This window comes from Budorcas taxicolor, chromosome 1 (genome assembly GCF_023091745.1).
Source record: "Budorcas taxicolor isolate Tak-1 chromosome 1, Takin1.1, whole genome shotgun sequence".
Classification (NCBI taxonomy): domain Eukaryota; kingdom Metazoa; phylum Chordata; class Mammalia; order Artiodactyla; family Bovidae; genus Budorcas; species Budorcas taxicolor.
In genome coordinates this window covers 71,596,640-71,622,247 of record NC_068910.1, presented here as the reverse complement: position 1 = coordinate 71,622,247, position 25,608 = coordinate 71,596,640, and the positions used below count along the sequence as shown (strand labels likewise).

Sequence of the window (25,608 nt, the reverse complement as noted above, 5' to 3'; positions counted from 1 at the left end):
AGTTGCATCGTAGATGGGATCAAGTCATCAAGCCCAACAGCAGCTCAACCTCAGCCCTCACGTTCTTCCGCGGAATCATCGCTCTATCATCTCCTCCGAGTCCGCCGATGGCCCGTCCAAATTGGCCGGGTCCCGGGGAGCCGATTGGAGCGGCCGAAACATTTTTGCTGACTGCAGTCATGCTCTCCCGGCCCGTTTGCTGGAATAGACACAGACACCGATTGGGTCACGCTGAAGACATTCCTGTCTTGTGAAGCAAGTCTGTTTGTATTTTAGGTTTGCCAGGACTAATGAATTAAAACATTTGGACGCTCTGCAACTTGCTGTTTATCAATGCCTCTTGACAGGAGGAGGGTTTTTCTTTTGCGCTTGCTTTTTCTAGAAGCATGACAACATCCTGGCTGCGGGAGAGGCAAGGAAAGGAGAGAGGGGTCGTGGAGGGAAGCGGAACAGGGAGAGGCCCCGTGGGACGCCGGGGTCTGGGGGACAGCAGGTAGCAGCGAGCCGCCCTCCCAGCTGTCACTGCTGCTCAGATTGTCACGCTGCTATGTGGCAGGTGCAGCCTGGACTGCCACTAGGTCTCCACTCCACAAAGGCAGCGACCGGCCAAGGCAGTGGCTGGCCCTGGATTACACGAGTCCAGACACTCGACTAAGTGAGGTAAGGCGACAGGTGTGAAAGGCCAACGAAACGCTCAGAGCACCAGCAACTTCACCAAAGCTCTGCTACCGCCCCGAGGAGGAATCAGCCCATTTCCCCCAGGCGGTGTGATGAAAAGGCAAGTGGGTGAAGGGGCTGACACCGTGTGGAACTCCAGATCCACCCAACTTTGCCGCCCGCCATCCTTTGGGAGGCAGACAGATGTTCTCCGTTGTGTGGAGGGGAGGGGCTCTAATTAGCTGTGTTGATCAATTTCATTCTCCCTCACCCCTTGGCTGGAAACCCTGCCAGGGATCTCTCTACAAAACCCCCGGAGGCAAATTTCCACCCCTTGTGGTTTCTGTCTTGGTGCAAGAAAGCACTGGGAGATTTAGCCAAAGGAGGAGTGAAGCTTTTCACCCTCAGATGTTCCGATAATATGGTTTGGTGATGGTACAGGGTGTGATGATAAGACTTTTTCTTTTGGCTGCAACTTTAAGGGGATTTTTATTGTTTGTTTTGTTTAATTTGAGACAGTCTGTTCTATTCCCTAGGAACAGGTGGCTAACGAGATGGTTGATTCTAACCAGACGAGACTACACACAAATGTATGTCAGAGCTAAGATAAAGCAAATTTTGAGTCAAGTAACAGTGATTTTATATTACCCTTTTCTTGAGTCGAATGTTTCATGTTAATACTTTTTTCTAACTTAGAATGACATGACTTGGAGTGCTTTATGGTTCATTGCTATTGCAGTGTTAAATGAATGGGCCAAGTATGATTCTAACTGGGTGATAAACAGTTGCTGGTTTTTCTCCAAAGCTATACTAGGTGTTTAATATAATAAGCCTGTTCTCTTTTCATGTACTGGGTAAGATGATTCCATATGTATGTATGTCTAAATATACATACATATATATATATATATGCTTTTGCTTTCACTCTATAAATAATTATGAAAACAAAATTCAGTTTTCTAGAACACTATTTTTAGATAGAGAAAAGTTATGGGAAAGAATCAGAAACCTTGCTGTGAGAAAATGCCCTGCTACAGCAGTTCCCAGAATCTCACTAAGGATGGGTAAATAGATGATTTATATTTTGCCATTTTTAGAAACATTTTCCTTAAAATATCATTCAGAGTTTTTGGTTTACTGTCTCCATGAGAAGGAAAATAGAGGGCTTAGGGGGATGCTTGATTAAAAATAGAGACGTTAAATATATGGGTTTAAATGACAAAGATATCGTGTATTTATAATAACATCTTTTCCTAGTTCCATTGAATAAAAACAATCAAATATCTTTGTTAAAATGTACTTGGGCTACATTCTGTTATTTTAACAAAGAATACTTATATATTTTCACCCACCCCAATCCATCTTATCTGTAGTATGTTTTTCCATGCATTTCTATCTTAGTTTATTAATTCAATGACAGTTTAGTAGGTGGGGTGGAGTATGCGTAGGATGTTTTAGGATTTTCTTTTGCTTATATTGTATGTTGTCTTTTGCTTTTATCATATCTATTTTAGAAACGTTTGATAGACTTATAGGTAGTTAATCAGATATTTAAAGCACATACTATTCATAATATAACGGGGGAATGTCTTTAAGTAGTCTTTGGTATTGAAATAATTAAGTAGTCATTGAAATAATTCCATGATATGATACTCATTTGTTACCACTCCCAGATCAATAATTCAGATCCAATTTAGGCTTCTGAGTGTGAAGAGCTGTCTGATGCCTTATTAAGATTCGTTATCCCCCTCAATTAAAAATAAAGCACTATGTAAGACCTCAAAGGGCCAGGGCTGGATGGGTCAGTATAGGGGATATTAAAAAAAGTGAGGTGGGTGGAGATTTTGCTCCATCCTGTAAATCTCATTCTAGATGTATTTCTAAAGGAAATTTTTTTTTACAAGCCAGAAAAAGAATTTTAAGTGGAGCAGGTGTAGGGAAAGGAAGCTAGGAGCTAGAAACAGCTTTAAAATAAGAAAACATTGCTTACTAATTTTCTTCTCTAATTTCCAAAGGGCTCTTGGGACGATGTTGGATAAAGTGACCATGGCTCTGTCTTGTCCTTGCAGCTGGAAGACCCAGAGGAAGGCCAAGGCTCAGGTGCCCACATGATCAGCACAGCCAGGGTACCTGCAGATAAGCCAGTACGCATTGCCTTCAGCCTCGACAATGCCGCAGGTATGCTCTGCTCTGAGGAAAAGAGCCCCCCTACCACCACCCCACCTGCTGCCTTCTTACCATCTTCTTTTTCATGAAGGGCATTTAAAAATGCATGCCTGGGGAATTCCCTGGTGGTCCAGTGGTTAGGACTCTGCACTTCCTCTGCAGGGGCCACGGGTTCTATCCTTGGTCAGGGAACTAAGATCTTGCATGCTGCATGACCTAAAAAAGAGAATGCCTGATATGACCCAGTGATGGGGAGTATGATTTTTTTTTTTTTTTTTTTTAATCACACATTGTTGAAGTGTGGCTTCCAGAAATCCCTCTGGTGATATTTCCATCTCCAAACCTTGGGTGGTTGGAGCACATTTCTTTTTCACTTTCTCTGTTTTCGCTTTCTTTTATTATAAAATTCACGGAGCTATAGCAATTTCAAAGAAGAGCAAATTATGTCATTGTTCAAACTGCATGAGGAAACGTGTACTAAGAGCTGGCAGTTGGCTAGGTAAGATAAAAATATCACTGTCCTGGTTCGAGTAGCATTTCCTGAAGCCCAGTTCCAAATGCTGGTTTCTCACTGGTGCTCCCACACTTCCGGCTAAATAAACAGTCTCCAGCAGGAGTGATGAATGGGACAGGTGAGGCAGACCCTCTTGAAACAGTTCGGTCTGAGGTGAGGCTGCCATACTTAGAGCCCTGTGTCACGGCTTCCTTCAGTGACCTCTTAACACACGTATTCAGTTGCACCTCCTTTACCAGGGGACCCCAGGTGGTGTGAGGTCACAGATGTGAGGAAGGGAAGGCTTGGGTTTCTTCCGCTGGCATCAGCTTTTGCTTGCAGTCTAATGTCATCCATTAAAGTCACATAATCATACACTTTAAACCACACCATCATTTAAACCTTAGATCTTCTGAGAATTGATTCCTTCCTTCCCTCCTTTTCTTCCTTCCTTCCTTCTTACGGTGCTCCTGGAGGAAGGAACACTTTAAAAAGTAATGATTGAAAGAGGACAAAGTAATACAGAGTAAGGATCTGGGCTCTGTGATGGCTGACATTACACAGCCCATTCAGACTTGACTATGTGCGTGCAGTCGCTCAGTCTTCGCGACCCCATGGACTGCAGCCCTCCAGGCTCCTCTGTCCATGGAGTTTTCCAGGCAAGGATACTGGAGTGGGTTGACATTTCCTCCTCCATCAGACTTTACTAGATTGCATGATTATGGTGGTGACAATTACCCTGGGGTTCCTAGACTGTGCAGCCCCCAGGGGCGGATTCGTTCTGCAGGTGAAAGAGGTGAAGCCTTGATTCTTCATCACTTGCTCTTTCTGACACTTTCCCCATGGCTGCTGTTATTCTGTATTCCCACTCAATGTTGCCCTGAAAGACAATGGTGAAGGGAAATCCTCCCAACTGGCGAATCAACCCATCCTAACTTAGAAATGACAATGACTATCCGTTGCATTTGTCTATTCATTAGACTTTCCTTTATACTATTTCTGATCTTTGGAATAACCATGCTGTGTACCTATTAGTATTCTTAATTTGCAGAGACAAAGATCGAAGTCCAGAGACCACACTGTTAGTAAATAACAGAGTTATGATTTAAACTCACATCCCTGGACTGGACTGTTTAAACCCCCTCCATTATTCCAAGCTGCGTCTCTAAGAAGAAAAAGAAAACTACGTGTGTAGGGAGAAAGAGTCTGTAAGAACTCTCTATACTTTCTACTTAATTTATCTATAAACCTAGAACTGCTCTGAAGAATAAAGTCTCCTGTTAAAACAAAAAGAAAAACCAAACAAAAAAAAAGAAAAGCTCCTTCTGTTTTTATGCTTTTCCTAAATGCAAGATTTTGAGGAATAACAAGTGCTTGACTGGCTGGCTCTCGAGACAGACACATGTAAACCCAAACTCCAGGGAGAAAGCAAATGTACAATTTTCTTCATTGTGCTTCTGTTCCACGTGAGCAAGACAAGTCCTGTTATAATCAACAGAGTTCCAGAGAAAATGTAGTATGTAAAGCTTGTTTGTTCTAAATAGTATGATTTTGTCATAATTTGGGATGACACAAATAAATGTTCCCTCATTTTCATTTTAACAAAATTTATGTACAGAAAAGAGCCATGGAGAGAGGAGGCTCTTGCTCTCTGGGTTGCATGAATAGATTCTTCCTTGAAAATACAAGATGTACAACTTGTAATTAATTTACCATCATCTTTTGAGCACTGAGAATTCTTGCATATTTTTCATCAGTCAATTTTGATTGGTTTGTTCCAGTCTCTTTCAAATGTCCCAAGAATGTCCACTTCTGAAATTCCTGGGTTTTTTTTGATATGGTAGCTTCCAATAAGGGTTGTCATTTATTTCAAGTAATTCCTGCCTTTTACCCCTACAGAAGGATGGTTATGAAGTTTTATGAACAACCTTCTAAAATTAAATTTTAAAAAAGATCAATGCATTCGCATAGATCTAGAAAAGGCACCTAATTAGAGAATCCAAGAGAGGAGTTAGAGTTCCCTGTTTCTCGATCTTTCTTAAAATAATCACTGGAGAGCACTCATCAAAAACGTATGTTCCATGGCCCTAGTCCTACCGTAGTAAGTTATGACCGAAGTCCAACAATCTGTATTTCCCAATCACCTGAAGTTACAAGTGTACAGAAAGATGCTTTGCAGACACTTGGGGACACTCCCTCTGAATTCTTGAGTAAGGAGTGTGTGGAGTGTCACACCACGCAACACTTGCCATCACACGCACTGTGCATGCCTTTTGAATTCCAGTGCATGTTGTCTATAGACCACACATGTAGGAGGGAAAACAAAGGAAAACATCTCATTTATAATAAGTGAGAAAACCAAGTAAGCGTTTACAAAATGATTCCATATTACTGAATTTATTGTAGGGAATAAGGAGAGTCCACGAGAAAAGGAGCCATCTTTGTCTATGAATGGTGACTTGTTCATTTCTCATAAGCCTAATGCAGTGCTTATTTCTCTAGTCATCTCTTATTTTTCTTCATATTTTTCTGAGACAATTTAGTGTAAAAGTTAAGGGCCTAGGGCTTTGGAACTAGTGAGGGGTGGTTTCCAGATTCATTTCCATCACTGTATGATCTTGCATAAGTCACTCAAATTTTCTGAACTTCAGTTTCCCATATGTGTTTAGTAATAACTCATAGAGTTGTTGGAAGAATTAAATAACACTATATAGATAAAGGGGGCTTCCCAGGTGGCTCAGTGGTAAAGAATCCACCTGCAATGCGGGAGATGTGGTTTCGGTCCTGGGTAGGGAAGATCCCCTGGTGAAGGAAATGACAACCTACGCCTGTATTCTAGCCTGGGAGTCCCCTGGACAGAGGAGCCTGGTGGGCTACAGTCCATGGGGTTGCAAAGAGTCAGACATGATTTAGTGACTAAAACAATAATAGCAATGTAGATAAACCATTTAGCATCATGTTTGATATGAATTAAGGACTAAACTAGCCCCTCTGTTAATGATGACTGATTCTGGAGAATTAAGCTAAGTATAAACCATGAAGCAGCTGTATGTTTCACCTACATCTCACACTTCTACCTCATGTCAAGGTAGGGTTTGCAGGATAAATGAGCAGCAACTATTTAGCGACTCCTTATCCACTTGGTGGATTGTGGGTGTCTCTGCTTCTGCTCTTATTAATTAGATGAGCTTTACGTAGTTTCTGTATTTCTAGTACTCTGTCAAAGTCTGGTGGGCTGTGCCACAGAGAAGTACAATGAGATCTCCTATGGGTTTTAAAAGGCAGAGAGATTTTGGGGAAAAATCTGTCACCCAGAGCAGATGGGTGCAGCTTCTTGGAAGATATGATAGTCATCATGGGCTTGAAGGCAGGTAGGGTATAGAAAGAGAGTGTGGGAAAGATACCATTTCTGGAAACCAGGTGTAAAAAAAGGAAGCTACACATCTTCTGGGGCTTCCCTGGTGGCTCAGCAGTAAAGAATGCGCCTGCAATGCAGACGATGCGATGCGGATTTGATCCCTGAGTTGGGAAGATCCCCTGGAGAAGAAAATGGCAACCCACTCCAGTATTCTTCCCTAGGAAATCCCAGGGGCAGAGGAGTCGAGTAGGCTATAGTCCAGGGGGTTGCAAAGAGTCGGACATGACTTAGTGAGTCAACAACAGCAACAACACATCTTTTAACAATTCTTCTTTTTTCCTTCAGACAGAAATCATTAGCAAAACCTATGTCAGGAAGAGCACAGTTTGTTCAGGAAATGCTTAAACTCTCTTCAACCAGAGTAGAGGTCTGAACTGTGGAAGAGTAAGCTGACATTTACTAAGCCCCTCTCTGAGCTGGGCATTTTGCTGGAGTCTTGTGTGGAAAGTTTGTTTGCAGTTCTTCCGTCGCTCGCTTTGTTTTAGATAGCAGTAAACTAGCATTACCAAGTCAATCTTCAGAGGGCAATGAGAGAGTTTGTTTTGATCAGAAGCAGCAGAATGTCAAGAATCCTTGAACAAAGGAGTAATATGATGAAAATGGTAAGTGTTCAGCTGAAATAGCCTGGAATGTGAGGATATGAGAGAATGGAAGAGGCTTCTTATCATGGCACCCAGATAAAGCGGTGAAAGCCTGGATTAGGGAATGGGACGGGATGACTGAATTCAGAGTACATTTTGAAGGAAGTGCTGGAAAGACTTGCTGACGGACTGGCCTGGGAGATGGGGAATTGATCATTGATAGCAAAATGAGACACAAGTCTCCAAAAAGACTATGGACTTCAAGGGGTTAAATAAACAAAGTCCATTTTTTGGGGGGGGGGGAAATACCTTTTAAAATACAATCACCATTTCTAGCCTAACATTAGAATGCTTTATTAAGTAACATTTAGCTAACCATAACTGCCAGAGGCAGCAATGGTTGTCTTTCTTTTTTTTAAGAATATATTTTATTGGAACGTCCCTGGCAGTACAGTGGTTAAGACTTTGTCTTCCGACGCGGGAGGTGCGTGTTTGATCCCTGGTCAGGGAGCTAAGATCTGACACGGCTCTGGGCCACAAAACCTAAGTCATAAAACAGAAGCAATATTGCAACAAATTCAATAAAGACTTTTAAAATGGTCCACATCAAAAGAAAAAAAGAATCTTTAAAAAATTTAATTTAAATTTATTTATCTGGCTGTACCCTGTGGCTTTGTAGGATCTGGGAATCTCAGTTCCCAGACCAGGGATCAAACCTTGGCCTTGTACAGTGAAAACTTGGAGTCTTAACCACTGGACTGCAAGGAAATTCCCAGCAATGCTTGTCTTTAATAAACCAATGATATAACTTGTATTGCCTCCAAACTTCGAATTCCGAGTTGACTTTCTAAATAGGGACTTTCACGGAGTCAGTTTTCCTCAACAGAATATGTGCAGAAGAGAAATATGGATCGCATCTCTTGGGTTATTAGGGAGAATAACCTGGCCCTTCTCCAATTAGAATTTAGAGTCTGATGGACATGCAGATTTGATGTTAGTTACTTGAGAATTTTCCTTATCTTCAGTGGAGCCAAAATCTGGCACACTTTTGAAGAAAATCTAGGCCTTGGAGTTAAAAAAAAAATTCTTCTTATTATAGTCAGAGATACTTATTATTTAGAGTCAGAAATTTAAGCCCAAGCTCATAGCTTTCAACGTCTATTTATTTATTTATTTTAAATCTGGGTATGATTTCATTAGAAAACATTTAGTTAAAAAAAATCAAGACTCACTCTGTTTATGTAAACTGTTTTGTCCCCACAAACCGGGTGTTTTGTATGGCAGTGGGAATTATGTGGAGTAGCTGAAACAACTATCCTTGAATCCAATTTAACTGCATATTATACGAATGTCTCTTTGGAAGCAAGCTTTACACATGCAAAACTAGCTCTCAGCAAAATTATGATACAGGTGAAGTGTCTCTTGTCATCGTTTTCTTCTTTTGACTTTTTCTACCTTTGGTATCTTTTGGTGTTATTTCTCTTTTCCTCCTCAGGGTCCCAAAGTTTCCATACTCCCTTCTCTTCACATTTCAATCCTTGTTTTCAGGAAAGACTCTGGAAAATCTCATTCATGCTAAGCAATAAGTAAATGTCAAGATTGACTCTTATCTCTCTCGGTGTGTTTGTGCGTATCCATGCGGCAATCAGTAGGAAGCCTAGCGATCAAGTTCCTGCGGGAATTCTACCAGCCAACTTGGTAAGGGTGGCATTTGAGGACACGGGCTGGGTGAGTGTCTTTGCATTTTCCTGAGTCACATTCTGTCCCAATTCTGACCCTACTTTGAGTTCATCTCTGCATGAGCTGACAGCAATCAGCTGAAAACCACTCAAGCTCTTAGAAGTGGGGGCGTGATCTCCTTTATCTGTATTCTTTTCAGGAGCAATCCCCAAGCTTTTTGGCACCAGGGACCAGTTTCGTGGAAGACGATATTTCCACAGAAGGAGGGGTAGGTTTTGGGATGATTCAAGCACATCACATTTATTGTGCACTTTATTTCTATTATTATTATATTAGTTCCACCTCAGGTCATGAGGCTTTGGATCCCAGGTGTTGGGGATCCCTGATCTATAGAGCACAGAGTAGAGAACCCTAGTAGAACTTAATAAATACTATAAAATGTATAATACAATATCGATAACCCCTTTGAGTTCATGCTTCTGATACCAGGTGAAGATTTTTTGAGATATAGCTGGATTTATTGGTTGGAATCTGTTGCTCAAGGCTGTAAAGAAGAGATCAGAATGGAAATGAATGCTTATGGAGTTCCTGGGTGCTTTTGCTCGTACTGTCTCATCAATTTAGTCCAAGTGATGACTCTGCTGAAAAGATGTTATTATACCCATTTTACAGAAGTGGAAATGTTGGCTAAGGAAGGTTAAATAACTTGTGGAGGCACTAGTGGTAAAGAATTCACCTGCTAATGCAGCAGACAGAAGAGACACGTGTTTGATCCCTGGGTCAGGAAGATCCCCTGGAGGAGGACATGGTAACCCACTCCAGTGTTCTTGCCTGGAGAATCCCATGGACAGAGGAGCCTGGTGAGCTACAGTTCATGGGGTCGCGAAGAGTTGGACTGAAGTGACTTAGCACGCAGGCACTCTAATCAAGCAGCTGATAAATAATGGGAAAGGATTCAAAGCCAGGCCATTGGGGTTAATTTTACTTTATTACCCATTTGGAGGTAGGGTCCAGGCAGCACAATGGTAAAGAATTTGTCTGCCACTGCAGGAGACACAAGAGACGAGGGTTCAATCCCTGGGTCGGAAAGATCCCCTGGAGGAGGAAACGGCAAACCCCTCCTGTATACTTGCCTGGAAAATTCCATGGACAGAGGAGCCTGGCAGGCTATAGTCCACGGGGTCGCAAAGAGTCAGACACGACTGAGTGCAAGCAAGGAAAGAAGGAATCCAAGTAATAAAAAAATCAATGTTCCTGTCAGCAAATGGCTTCCCTAGTGGTCCTGGGAAATGATGAAGGAAAGTTAGCTCTGATACATTTTCATAGAGTAGGAAAGAAGAAAGGGAGAGGAAAATTCTATTTAGTGGTGTGCTGAGAAATATATTTCCAAAGAGTTCTTGGAACACATGTTTCTGAGTGAGTGATTATGTTTCTAAGCTGAAAGCGAAAGTCAAGTCGCTTAGTCGTGTCTGACTCTTCACGACGCCATGGACTGTAGCCTACCAAGCTCCTCTGTCCATGGGATTTTCCAGGCAAGAGTACTGGAATCGGTTGCCATTGCCTTCTCCAGGGGATTTTCCCGATCCAGGAATCGAACCTGGGTCTCCAGCATTGCAGACAGAAGCTTGAGCCACCAGGGAAGCCTGTTTCTAAGCTAAGTAAGTCCAAAAATTCTTACAAAAGGATAAATCAGTAAGATTCACAAAATGATAGCTACAATAATAGTGCCTAGATGAGTGTTTCATAGAAACATAAAATCTGTGTTTAAACTTAAAAAGGTCTCTCCATGCAGAGAAATATCACTCAGTCTATTTGATATACTATCTTGTTTGCCTGATAGTTTTAGGTACTGGTTAAAGTAACATGGTGATTTTTACTAATTGACAACCTATTAGGTATCATACCAAAGCTGCACCTTTATCCATGTCCGTATTTCTAGTCCTAATTTTATGGGCCCTGAAAATTCAATGTGTATTAAAACAGTCTCATCTCTAATGTTTAACAAGCAGAAAACAAAGTTTAAAAAAAGGATGAAGTGTTTCAAAATGATATGATGCTCTAATAAGAATCAAGCTATCTATAAATCTTAAAATAGGTTTTTGATATATTAGTAATGTGAGTTGGCCGCCCTATGTCATTTATTTATTTCTAATAATGATGTGAATCTTTACCTAGATTTCAAACGAAAGTACTCAAGAGACTTTTCATGTGTAAGTTAAAAATTTTTAAAAACATTATTGTATATAATGTTTGCTTTGATAGGGAAGTTAAGAGAAACCCTTTTAAAATTCAGATTTGAATAAAGAGATTAAACCTTAAAGACCCAAAGTTATGGCCACACCAGGGAAATATTTAACTTGGCATAGGGTGAGTTAAATTACATAGAGTACTGAATTACTCTAATTCAGTAATTAGAGTCGGTGTTCTTGATCTTACCTGTTCTCTTTGGATTATTCAGATGATGAAGATAATACCCTTAATCCCCACCATTATACATACACTCACACATGCCTGAATGTGCGCACACACACATGCACACACACACACACCCCTTCTCTCGCCATTACAACTTTGGCTGAGTTTATGGTGAAAAGATGGAAAGTAAACACGATTATATTAAGCATTCATTACTACTACTGATTATTTCCTAGGTGCTAGGCTTTAGGCTAAATGATTGACATATGAATTCCTTTACTAATAATACATTTCTGAGACAGAGAAAGTCACACCCATTTTGCAGAGGAGAAAACTGAGTCTCCAAGAGATGTTGATCTTCCACTCTCACCACTTAAATAGTGGCCAACTTGAGATTCAAGTGCAGGTCTGTCTATCCTACCGAGTGGCACTAACCCATGTCCTTAGTGGTTAGGAGTCTTCACAGGCAAATGGTCACCAGGAAAGGTTTCTGATGAACCTCTGCACTGTGGGCACTGCCCAAACCTTGCCTCTCTAGCGTCAGCTTGCCCCTGATGTATCTTGAAAGACAGTCTTCTGGGCACCAGCACCAGGGGTTGTCCTGTAGGTAGGACAACAATTTGTGGAGCCACAGTGCAAAAATTCTGGGGCTCTTTGCTCAAAAATTACTAAGAATTTCAAGACAGTATACCCAGATCATTAAGCCAAGTGTGGATCGCCTGGGTGAAGGGCAATTGCGATTGTGCGGGTGCATTCCCAGGAAGCCGGCTCTGACTGCCAGACGTGTAGATGCATTGAATGGATTCTATGCCAGCTGTCTCTCAGCTTCTTGGTTGGGGAGTGGAGTGAGGCTTGGGAATATTCTCTGAACGTGACTTCTTCCTCTCCTGAGGTCATCTTCTCTGGGTGGAGAGCTACACTTGTTTTACCAAGGATTTAGAGTTTGGAAGGCTAGATAGACTTAGTTGTATGTAGGATTGGGGGCACAGGGGTTGGGGGGTAGGGGGAGATGGTTGACTGCAGAGTCCAGTCAAGATGTTGTCTAGAGCAGTTGTTCTCAAACACTGGTTCATAGACATGCTTTGGTTTTGATGAAGTTTTCCTCTCTGACGTTAAATAAGAACATGGTAGTGTGTGTGTGTGTTATGTGTGTCTATAAAGCTAAATTTATCCAGTGTTATTGTTGTCGTGGGGCTTCCATGGTGGCTCAGATGGCAAAGAATCTGCTTACAATGAGGAGGCCTGGGTTCCATCCCTGCGTTGGGAAGGTCCCCAGAGGAGCCTGGTGGCTACAGTCCATGGGGTCGCAGAGTCAGGCACAACTGAGTGACACACACACCCACACCACACACAAGGGCATGATTCCCAGTGTTCTGGGGAATGTGTTCCTGGCTCCGGAAGCACAGAAGTATGGGAGGCTGTGGAGCAGAAGGTGGAGCAGCGCAGGGCAGCATGAGAGGAGCCCTGGGTGGGGTGACGGCGCTTATGAGGCTCCTTGCCCTTCTTGGGGCCCTTTGTCTTCAGCTCCGCTCTGAGAATCTGGGACCAGATGATTGCCCAGTCCCTTCCAGCTGCAGCATTCTCTGAGCGCTCCGGCCGCATAGCTCTGATTACTAAATATCAGCGAGGATTTGGGTTACAGACCCAATGGGTCTTGCTTATCCCATTCATGGAGAATCACAGAGCAGACAATTTAAGGAAATATGAAACGGAATAACCACCAAAGCAATCCAACAGCTGCTAAATAGATGCTTAGACAAGCCCATCATAAAATGTACTATGGTATGTCATAATGGTTGGGATACCAATCAGAAAGTTCTATCTTAAGTACCATTGACTTAGTCACATTGTGCTTTCAAAACAGGCAGTGAACATCTGTTTATTAAAAAAAAAAAAATGTCTCTTTCATTCTTTCCTTTATCTTTCATCCTTTTATAAATTCCTGGGGCTACAATTTGCTTGATCCATCAAGCCCACAGTGCCATTTTGAAAAGGAAGCCTATGAATTATTTTCTTAGTGCATTAAAAATGTGATAAAGTGATGTGCCAGTTGAGCACAGAACCTCAGTCCCTGCCTTGAATATAAGAGGTATTCAATAAATATTTGGTAAATAAACACATTTTAAAAGATGTACTTGCATTCTGATTTTTATCACATTATACACATATCGAGCAGCTACTCTCCTTTTCTTCTTTTTTTTTTTTTTTAAACAAAAGCCAAATTTCCCAAGGTGGTGTCTTACACAGCTACTGTACACTCTACTTTGTGCTTCTGGAATTGTCCAAACAAACCTAACTGCACTTACGAACTCTGATCTGATATCACTGTCAAAATGTTTTACAATGATTTGGCCAAATGTTTGTGGAACAGCTGTGCTACTAGTCTGCCTGAGTCACTTTTCTTCTTTCATTTTGGCCCGATCCAGTGATTCATTATTCTGCTTTTAGAATATTTGCCTATTTTTAAAACCAGTCAGAGAAGGCAGCCACTGTTTAAAAGTAAACACACCACACATCAACTTGGAGCAGCTTTGTAAGCAGCTTTGCAAGCCCTGAAATTTCTGGCTGGCAGGGATGCCAGCTAAACCAGATGGCATCAGGCAGTGAAATACAGGACTGGCTTTTAAACACAGCCAATTCCTTACATCTGTCTTTGGTTTTCTTGTTTCCACTGCCATTTCCTGCTTGGATTAATCCAACCTGATCCATTCCTTAACAAAAATCTTGCCTTTATTTTCTGAAATATTTTTTATGTGTTTATTTCTATGTCAATCAATCAGACTTTTTTTTTTTTTCAACTCTAGGAATTCAATCTTAAGCCTTTACTTATCTGCAAAATTGTCAACTTGGTTCCATATATATGCTTCTATTATATATGGTGTGAGTATCAATAATGACAGATTTTTATAATGGGCTTTATTAACTCTGAGTCACACCAGATATTTGCTGTTTACTATGGTAATAAAGATGAATAATTCCCCTCTCCCCTTTTTATAGTTAAGCAGGAAGCAATGTGATTTCACAGGGAACAAGGTGGATTAAGTCCCAGGAAGCCCTGAGTTCCATTCCTGGCTTGTCTTCTAGAATTCTGGAATGCACTATCTACTCTGGTCCTTCACATGAGTGGTTTCTCCTCCTAACAAGTGCCTGCTCATCCATGACTATTAGGGTTGGGGTGCCAAAGTAGAATAGGTTCCCGTTTACCCATGCCAAACAGTGTTGCTGGCCTTGAGCTCAGTGAGCTGAAATAATCATGATTTGGGTTATTGTTGATGTTTAATCTCTGTGCGGGGCTTCCCTGGTGGCTCAGACAGCAAAGAATCTGCCTGCGGTCAGGAGGCCTGGGTTTGTACCCTGGGTTGGGAAGATCCCCTGGAGAAGGGAACGGCTACCCACTTCAGTATTCTTGCTTGGAGAATTTCATGGACAGAGGAGTCTGGCAGGCTACAGTCCATGGGATCACAAAGAGTTGGACATGACTGAGCGACTAACATTTTCCTCTTTGAGTCATTGAAGTTTTATTGAAGTCAATTTAAATGCAGCTTAAACCAAAATCTGTTTTACAAATGATAGGTTTTATAATAAAGGCTACCTCCAAAGAGTCAATAGAAACAAGGACTATTTCTTTTTTAAAAAACCCTGTTTATTGTCCAATTCTTTGTGAATGATGAGATGGATTGAAAAAATCACAAAATATTGAGCAGAAGTTGTCACTTCTGAGTAGGAAGAGTCCATTTGAAGGACCAGGGGATTGACTGTCCTCATTTCAAGGTGAGATGGCCCTCCAGCCTGCAGCGAGGGTCTTGGGAAGAAGGTCCCCCATTTCTACTTGCCCTCTGAAGCTGCATAGTATCAGTGAACATGGGGGCATTGTCTGGTAGGTTCAGACACAGATGAATTCGCAGTTGGTACCGTATTGTTATTGTCTGAAGCCACTCTTAAGTGGGGGTATTGTTACGCTTTCATTGTTGTTTATACTACTCCTGGATAAAATGTACCAGATGCTCTTGAGGCATTTGGCAGGGATGAATCCTGTCCTTGTTTGACTCATCTTTCTGGTGATTATCTTTGGTGCCTTGGAGGAAATGTAATCCCTCAGAAACCCGGAACTCTTCTGGATGAAAGTGAAAGTCACTTAGTTTTGTCTGATTCTTTGCGACGCCATGGACTAGACAGTCCATGGAATTCTCCAGGCCAGAATACTGGAGTGGGTAGCCTTTCCCTTCTCCAGGGGATCTTCCCAACCCAGGGATCAAACCCAGGTCTCCCGCATTGCAGGTGGATTCTTTACCAGCTGAGCTACGTGGGAAGCCCACACTCTGTCTACTGCATTTTATTTGGATTGTGCTGTCAAGGAGTGGATAGAGGATGCTGGATTTTGCATTGTGTATGGCCCATATCCCTTCTCGAGTTTCAAATAGAACTTCAATGGTTTTTATAAATGAATTTGGTTATGGTAGTGAGAACATAAAAAAAACCCAGGATCTTTCTTTCTTATAATTTAAAATAGACTTGGCTTTTCAATTATTCGTTTCGCCTGTATTGCATCTTATTCTCATAGTCATACCTGAGGCAGGTGTTCTCAGTGAGGAGAGGACTGGAAATGAATGGTGAGTGGACCCACAGGGCCAGAGATACAGAGATTCTGCTGACAAGAGGGCTGTCCTTTCAAACCATGGCTAAAGGTCAGAAGTATGTTCTTTTTTTTTAGAAAACCTTTAAAGACAGTCTTTATTAATGCTAAAATTGCCTAGTTAAGTCTCAACTGGAACCACTACACTTCTATCTTTTTTTAAAAAAGTATCTTTTCTGTTCAAAATTTTCTCATTTTTTGTTCGTTTATATTTTATGTGTTAATTATTTTTACCCACACCTCAAGACTTGTGGGATCTTAGTTCTCAGACCAGGGATTGAACCTGTACCCCCTGTGTTGGAAGCTCGGAGTCTTAACCACTGGACTGCCAGGAAAGTCCCCTATAGTTCTGTTTTCATCTGTACAGAATAATAGAATGAACACCAATAGCTACTCACTACTCTAAATCCCATAACTCTTAAACTTCCTAGCGAGGGACAAAACGCTCTACTTCAAGGTCATATTATTCTTGAGAAGCACTTTCTTCTGGCTCTATGCACAGTTTTTCTTACCATGTGAATCCAACTGGCATGAATTCTTTCAGAAATTCTGCTGTAGAAAACCTTTCCTCCTGCCCAGTGATTGCCTGGGACAATTCCCATAGTCTTTTTGTCTAAGGAGGTTAGCCTTATTGCTACTGCAAGGATAGCAGCAGCAGATTTTTGAAGAGATGTGGGTAAGCTCATCAGGTTTCCTCTGATGCTTCTGTGAACCACCTTTTGATACAGCAGCACCTGCCTATTTTTAATGTTTTTGGCTGTACCGAGTCTTCCTCGTGGTGCTTGGGCTTTCCCTAGCTGCACTCCGTGAGCTTTCTCGTTGTGTCATGGGCTTAGTTGGCCCCTTTGGCATGTGGGGTCTTAATTTCTTGACCAGGGATTGAACCCACGTCCCCTGCATTGGAAGCTGGATTCTCAGCACGGGGCCACTGGGGAAGTCCCCACCTCCCTATTACCGCCAGCCAGTGGAGGGTAGCCAGTAGAGAGTTGTGGACTCTCCTGCATTAGGGCAGTGGGTTATGGTAAGGGCGGAGGGCGAACCCATCAAAGCTGGCTGCCCTTGGAATCTTCCAGGGCAGAAGTAACATGTCTCTTTTTCACTCACACGTTCTTCTGTTCTCTTGCAGTTGTCCTGGCCACCTCATTATCACCTTATTAAATAAAGCACTTTCCTGCATATCATATTTTTTGGTTTTGGCTAACGTCAGAGTATTGAAAGACAAGCAGTGCTTCATTGGGGAACTACCAGACTGAGCATTTGAGGATTCTGCTTGCAAAATTTTGGGACAGAGAGAGCACAGTGTACCAAAAATGAGCAAAATTGCCTTCTGCATTCTTTCTGTCCCTAACTGATGTTTAAAGGTCCAAAGATGGTAACAGCAGGACAACTCTCCCTAGAGAAAGGGCTCTCATAGTGAAGAATTTTTATTTTCATATTTTAGATGATACACCACCTGAAGATACCATTCCTCTGGTCTTTCCAGAATTAGAGCAGCAACTACAGGTAAGCATTTTTCTATAGTCTTTCACTTTTTCTCCTTAGTTTCATAAAATACAGTGAATGGAAAAGTCATCTAATAAGACTGATTTTAGACAGAGTGGAGATTTCACATCATCAAGGTCTGTATTACTAGGACTCCACAGTCATGAACTCTCAGGTAATGTCCCTGTCTGTTTATCTGGCTATAGCACAAGAATATTAAGAACTCAGGGTATGAAAAAGTTCCTACATTAAAAAAAATTATTTATTTTAACTGAAGGATAATTGCTTTACAACATTGGTTTCATTTCTGCCATATATCAGCATGAGTTAGCTATAGATGTACATAGGTCCCCTCCCTTGTGAACCTCCCTCCCACCTCCCACCCTCTCCCTCCCCTCCAAGTTGTTATAGCAAGCTCCTCCTTTGAAGGAGTTTTGGAGTGTGGGGATGGTCTGGTCCTTGCTCTCCTTACCTGTGGATGTTTCTGGGCCATTGCAGTTTTGGCCCACGGTGGATTGGTTATTTAGTGATAAACTACAAGGGAGATTTGCCATGTGTGGCAAGATTCAGAATAATTTTCATTTCTCAACTCCACCCTTATCTCCTCCCAGGTTCTCTGAGAATTCTTAATAGAATGTAATTATTTTTAAGTTAAATCTTCTGAATACTTTATGTACTTATGGAAAACCCCAATGAACTTTTTGGCCAATCTGATATTTTCTATGCATAATTTATGGATGACCTATCAAAGATATCCTCTTTTAATACACCAGAATTATTTGGAAGGAGCTAATTTATGACATATTAATTTTCTTCAGTGATATATGATGATTTCAGAAAGATGACTTTAGGAAGAGATTCTGCTGAAAATACTGGATACTGGCCTTGGGTCAGATGTTCTCTTGAGTACTTCACTTTGCAGTCACATTTAGACCAGTCTAGTAGGGGTCTGGAATCCCATTACAGATATTTGTTTAGTCACCACTTTTTTTTCACTAAATACCAATTCTGAAAATCTTTGACAGGGGCAGGGGGGTCTACCACCTCCAGTTAGTTCCCAGCTGATGTTTCTCCTTGACTTATACTTGGCAGTTTTCCCATTTGTGGATGTGCCTGGTATCCTAATGTCATTTGAATTTGGGACCCCTGGACCAGAACAGCCCTTGACAGAGGTGGAAAGAACCAAGAATGAGCCCTGTGCATCCCGAGATAGGGTCCTTTTTTTGTAATCTGGAAGCACCTAGGTTGGGTCTGAAGAGTGGTGCTCCACTGCTGGGGTAGTCCCCTGAAAATGTACCCATCATGGGTATATGTTGACTAGAGGTGGTGCTGACCCAACACGGGCCAACATCAGGTGTGATCAGACCTCCTGGAGGAGCCGTTACCTCATCTCTGCACAGTCCTGGGCATCGTCCCAGCCCTCCAATAGAAAGCTTGCCAACCGAGCCGTATCAATAATGTAGAGATTACTGAAGGTGGTCCAGGAGGTAGGAGGTTATGACCACACAGCTGTCAAAAGACAGCTCCATTCTTCTCTGATTTGTTTTCCGCAGCTATTACCTACAGTACCTCCTTCCTCTCCCGTCCCCATGTAGGGTCTTCCTCCCAGCGCTCCTGACTCCTGAGATACAACCCCACCCCCCAACCTCTCGTCTCATGATGGAGGACAACTCAGCCATCCCTCTGCTTTCCAGTCTGGCATGTTCACATGACATACAGCCCCCCTTGCTTAGGTTCTGTCCTTCCAGAGGCCTGGGTATGTGCTACTCGTGGTGTAGTTGGGATTGCAAAACAATAACTCTATTTTTTTCCCCAGTCACAGCTTTTCTCCTTTATTTTACTGTTACCTCAAAGCTATTTTATTATCATAGGAGTCAGCTGAAATTAAGGAGTTAACATATTTTGAAAATAAAAGAGTGAATGTGTGTTCAGATTCTTATTGCCCCATCAATAGTGTGGATCGTGAATTCTACTTTTTTGTATTGACAGTTTTTTTTCCTTTGGGAACATTAATGGTCTTCTCTGACTGGTGGATCATTCTTCACAGGATTCATAGCACCCCTGGAAGTTATCCAGATAATGCTTCTGTTAAAGTATTGCAAGATCCATTTGAATTTTATAGCTTTAATCCCATTTGACATATATTAGAAATTAAGTCTATTTAATTATTTAATCCAGTGAGACTATTTCATCTTCATTGAGCTTTAATGAATTAGTCAGTTGAGAGGCTGTCTTCTGCTTCAGGGGTTATGATACCCCCAACTTTCACACCCCTCAACTTTCACACCCCTCAACTTTCCCACCCTAAAATATGGCATTGCTTTTTCTTTTTTTTAAAGAGTTTTTGATGTGGAACATTTTAAAAGTCTTTACTGGATTTATTACAATATTACTTCTGTTTTATATTTTGTTTCTTTGGCCATGAGGCACGCAAGATCTTAACTCCCTGACCAGGGGTCAAACCCACACACCCTGCACTGGAAGGCAAAGTCTTAATTAACTACTGCACCATTAGGGAAGTCCCTATAGTATTGTTTCACCGCTTCATGACTAGAGAGAATATTCCCAGCAGTACAACTAGAAGCACTTAAGTGAGGGCTTGTTTTTTGGGTGAAGGATCTGATTGAGTTTGTTATAAACATTTACCATTAGTCAAGCCATTTGGTTAGGGTTGCCTCTGTCTAAGACTGTTGTCTGTTACCTTTATTGTACACTCTAGGGTATGAGGGACTAAAATATAAGAAAGTAAGGATTGAGAGGGGAAAGTTAACACAAAGCTATATCTAAAAGCAGATTCTTATTTCTATGCTTAGCATGAGCATATAAATTTAAGCCACTCTGCAGCAGAAAGTCTCTATATTGAAAGCAATAAAAATGCTTTATGTATGAAAGGAACCATCGATTCCGTGGAGCAGGCTGTCTTTACAGTCAGTTCCTTGTGCTTTCATCACATAATAATGGCTCTTGAAATTTTACCGACCATCATAATCCTCTACAGAAGAATAAAAGTTAGGTTACAGAGGTGTATGAGTGCTTTGTGGTTGTAACTGTTTGCTTGAGGATGAACTGATTCTTACTTGTCTCTGAAAAAGTGTAAGTGAAAGTTTCTGACGCTTTGTGATACTATGGACTGTAAACTGCTGAGCTCCTCCCTCCATGGAATTCTCCAGGCAAGAATACTGGAGTGAGTAGCCATTCCCTTCTTCAGGAAATCTCCCCAACCCAGAGATCTAACCCAGGCCTTCTGTACTGCAGGCAGATTCTTTACTATCTGAGCCACCAGGGAAGCCCTAGAGCCTTATAAATATGAAAAATAATTGATGCTAGGTGATGATTGCTAGCCCTGCTCTCTGCATTAAATCCCACTCATGCACATTGAGTGTCCCTTGGACAAGGGGTGTTTCGCCACAAATGATCTCATTTGATCCTTGCAACACTTGTGTAAACTAGTATGGCTCCGCTTTAAGGATGAAACACGTGAGTCAAATTTTGGCCTACATAAATTTGCTATTTCTGACTAGATCTCTGATTCTGAATCTAGGTAACATTTTTTTCTTTTCAACTGTAGCAGAATCTATGGGCTGCTTAAATTACATTGATAGGTGGAGAATGTTTGATTTGTGAGGTTGCTATACTGTGGCTGTAGAACAGACTTGTAAAATCTGTTCTGACTTTCGGATGTCCATTACACACCCTTTCATAGTTTATAAAATGCAGCTATAAAGTATTTGGTAGTTACGCTACCACCAATTTGACCCCCAAGATTTTTCAGTTGCTTTGCCAAGAATCTGGACATGTTTGAGCATGTAATTCATGGTGCTTCTATTTTCACAGAAGCCAAAAAAAGCCCTGGGCAAGAATAGCAGTGACAAACATTTCTCTTGATGTCTCTATTAATGCAAAACGTTGGGCAAGAGACCTTGGGGGTAAGGTAGGTGTTAAAATGAGCAACTCTATATAGGCCTCAGCCCAGTGGCAGATGGTAGGTTGATTCTATTTTGTGTGGATTCCTTTCCTGGAACTTGGTTTCTAAATTCTCCATGTCCATTAGGGGCAGTGTTTGGGCAGAGCTAGTTTAGACCATACTGTCAAAAGAAAGGAGGTTCAACTCTATGTCCACTTGTAAGAATGAATGAAAACCATGACTTTTCTTTAGGCCTCTGTTTCCTTTTATTTGAAGAAGAGGCTGTGACTGACCTCCCTCTCTTTTCTGAAGGATGGCACAATCCTTTAACAGTCCCAGGGTCTGGTCAGAACCAAATTAATCTTATTAGTAAAATTTAACCACGTTGTTATGTTTTGGAGATTGTAGTTTGACCTATGGAAGATCCAAAGCTAAGCTCTGTGGTCTTTATTACCTTGGGAAGATTATGCTTTTATAATCAGGTGGAGGGTATGCCAACAACTAGGTTGTAATAAACTTGTTAAGGGGAGTGACAACAACCGGGGTATGCACAGTGGCATCAGGCTGAGCTGAATTTGGACCATAGCTCCCCATCTACCAGTTTTGTAATTTGGAACATGTTATTTCCTTTCTGTAAACCTCACTGTTTTTTTTTTTTTTTTTTCAGTTTTTTTCTCTTTTTTTTTTTGGCCATGCCATGGGGCATGTGAGATCTTAGTTCCCTATCCAGGGATTGAACCCACATCCCTTGCATTGGAAACCCTGAGATGTTAAACACTCTACTGCCAGGGAAGTCCCAAACCTCACTTTTTTGACCTGGAATGTAGAGAAAATATCTCATATCATTGTGCAAATTAAATGAGATGCCGAATAGGTACTAGCACAGTGCTTGGCAAAATAATTGCTCAATTAATGTTCATTTACTGCTTTAGTGAAATTGTTTATTGAATGAACTATTGAAGTACTAGTATCTTCATATGTGTAAAATGAAATGAGAGAAGCATCTCTTTGGATTTTTGAGTTAGGAATAGAGATGGCCTCTTCTTTAAGATATTTGGAAAACAATGACTTTTTTTTTTTTTTTTTTTCAAACCAAATTGAGCAATAGCTTCAATCCCTTCTAAAGTCCTCCATCTAATCTGAGAAGATAGTAACAGGTGTCTCTGCGGTACACATTGAACTTGCTTTTTTCTCAGACAGAGTTTGTTAAGTCCAGAAACTGATGTCACCTCCACAAATAGCCAATTTCTTAGCTTTGGTTGTGTACTATACTGTCTTGTTATCCTAGCAGTCTCTCCTGAAACTTCTTTTAGGTCTTGCATCAGTATATCATTTGCTGTCTGGGAAACAAAGATGGTATAAAATGGATGATGAACATTCCAGGATTCTACTACACTGCTCTTGAACATCCAGATAAAGCACTAAAAAAAGTTCTGCCATTTTCTCTCTCACACATGTATTAAAAAGTATATTACAGCTATTTTTTGGGGGGGCTGCTGTGACTACACAGAAACATATATAGATAACTTGGAGCTTTACAATGATACCTTTATTATTATTATTTTCTGAGCAGCCCAGTTTTTAGGCTATGCATTCTCAGAAACGTTTGGGACACTCGACTTATCTGTCCGTTTAATACTGCTTATGTTGATAGAATTGACCTAAATATCCTTCATTCCAATATTATATAATATAATGTTATATTATATGTATATAAAATTTTATTTATGTGTAATGTAAAATTATATATGTATAACAATATATAAAATTTTATGTGTTTAATATTATATTATACATATTTAATATATAATGATATAATGTATTATATAAGATATGCTATAATTATTACTTAGTGATGACTTTGACCATGATGTAGATACTATGGAAATGTCAATTCTTAAAATATTTAAAAAAATATTTACAATTCTGAGATAAAAGGGTTTTCAAATATGGCAGTTAGTCCTGACTGTGGTTTTCCACTTAGTTATGACAAATTACGCTTGTTCATTTGGGGGGATTGAAATGAGACAAAATTTAAACCAGACACCCCCTGTGCTACCCCCCAAATAAAGATAACATGGAGAATCAAGGAATAAATAAGAAGTCTGCTCAGCAACTGTAGAATATTTATTTCTCTAAATATATCTTCTGTGTGGGAAGCTGGGAGAAGAAAATTAAATTCTTACGTTTTTTAAGTGGATGGGGCCAGTAGTATTTGAAGAAGCCAAGTAGAAAACGGAAATGCTTAAGCTGGCTTTGCCCCTTGCGGAGAGATGCTTGGCTTGGTCCGTTCCCACGGGGCTCTTTCCAGAGGACAGAGTCCATTTCGGGAGGAGCTAGCTATGAAACGATGGATAGGATGGTGTGGCTCAAGCCAGCATTCTTGGAACAGGAGCCTGTGGTTTCTCTCTTACTTCATCTTGTTAAATTGGTCCTGATGATTGGGGTGGATACCAGAGATCGTAGTGGTTCACTCAAGCTGGTGTGTAATTTAAAGCCCTTGCAAACTCTATCCTTAGGCAGCGGCAGGATGAGGGAAGGGATGGGGGTGAGGAGGAACTGCCTTCTCTGAGGCTCTGACTTCATCCAAACCCCAATCTGTGTCTTGGGAAAGTGCGTTTCAACACTGGCTTGAGACACTGTCGAGGGAAGGTCTTAATTTAACCTTCTTAGAACTGGCTGTGTTGTGAGCAGACCAGAAACCACATATTGAGTGTATCGGAAAAGTTGTTTCTGCAGTTTTGCAGAGTTTGCGCTCTAGTGCCCGAAGAATACTTCTATGTTTTCATTTTCTTTTCTTTTTTCGGTTTTTTCTTTTTTGCAAATGATTGTATACTTGGGATTTTTTTAAATTAAATCTTTTATTTTATATTGGGGTATAACTGGTTGACAGTGTTGTGATAGTTTCAGGTGAACAATGAAGGGACTCAGCCGTACATATACATGCATCCATTCTCCCCCGAACTCCCCTCTCATCCAGGGCGGCACATAACATTGAGCTGAGTTCCCTGTGCTATACAAGAAGTCCTTGTTGGTTATCCATTTTGAATATAGCAGTGTGTATGTGACCTTCCCAAAGTCCCTGACTCAAATAGAGTATCTTTGGCTTTCTTTTCTTTGAAATTCAATATTTCATTCTTTAAATAAGAATGCGCAATACATGCATCCAAACCAAGGGAGAATTTAGGGTAACTGTGGAGAAAGTAACAAGGAAAATTTCTCTTCATGAAGTGAAAAGAAATTCACTGTCAACATGGAGTTTATTTATTGCTTGTCCATTCCTAGCATGGGAAAATCTCTTGACAGAGAATAGTCAAAATCAAGCAAACAGAACTGAAATAAAAAATAAAAGTGTTATAGATAAATGAGAATTTACTGTATAGCACAGAGATACGTATTCAATATATTGTAATAACCTATAATGGAAAAGAATCTGAAAAAGAATATATATATATGTATATGTACACATATAACCAAATCACTTTGCTGTATACATCTGAAACTAACAAAATATTATAAATCAACTATACTTAAATTTTTTTTAAATGTGTTATTATTCCAAGAAATTAATAGCTGTTTTTCATCTGGTTACTACAGGCATTCTTTTACATTATTTTTTAGGTTTTTTTTTTAATGTGAGCACATGCTAAATAGTATCTTAAATCAGTGTGTGACTAATTGATTCATGAGCGCCAGTGTTTTAAATGTCACCTGACGTAAGCCTACTAGTAGCTCCATTTTAAAATTGGAAACCTGATTCCTGTGCTTGAGTTTTAGGAACCTATTTCCTCAGGTGAACACTTTATTCAGTGAACTCTGTTGGTTAAATATTGTCTCAAATATTGTCTCCTATAAGAGACAATAAGAAGGGCTTATAAGGCTTATAAGGCTTATAAGGCTTATAAGAAGAGAGACTCACTTTTGGTGATGGCCGTATAGTATGACGCACACACGCACACACACACACACACACACACACACACACACATTATGCCATGAAACAGTGAGAGTGGGCTATGGCATGCTGGGCGACACATCCCATTACTCTGTAGCTCTGTCTTTATATCAGGTAAACGCCTGTTGGGATGAGAACAATATGTGCTTAGAAAACTCTTGGATTAGTTTCCTGAAATGGGGTAAATGACCATTGATGTTAAATGCCATTTCAGAGAATGTTAA

The 25,608-nt window shown here is 40.8% G+C and overlaps 1 protein-coding gene across 2 annotated transcripts in view; it reads left to right on the top strand.

Annotated features, from left to right (window-relative positions):
* The first annotated feature begins 432 nt into the window (after nucleotides 1-432).
* The window catches only part of MAP3K7CL (MAP3K7 C-terminal like), a 46,087-nt gene continuing 20,911 nt past the window's right edge, over nucleotides 433-25,608 (top strand). The window contains exons 1-4 of one of the 2 annotated variants that reach the window (XM_052641216.1): nucleotides 433-660; nucleotides 1,194-1,247; nucleotides 2,727-2,835; nucleotides 17,485-17,546. In XM_052641216.1, coding sequence (XP_052497176.1) covers nucleotides 1,212-1,247; nucleotides 2,727-2,835; nucleotides 17,485-17,546 — 207 coding nt within the window. In that variant the 5' untranslated portion in view covers nucleotides 433-660; nucleotides 1,194-1,211. Of the gene's footprint in view, nucleotides 661-707; nucleotides 779-1,193; nucleotides 1,248-2,726; nucleotides 2,836-17,484; nucleotides 17,547-25,608 lie in introns of those variants that run through there. The other variant, XM_052641211.1, reaches the window with a different exon arrangement.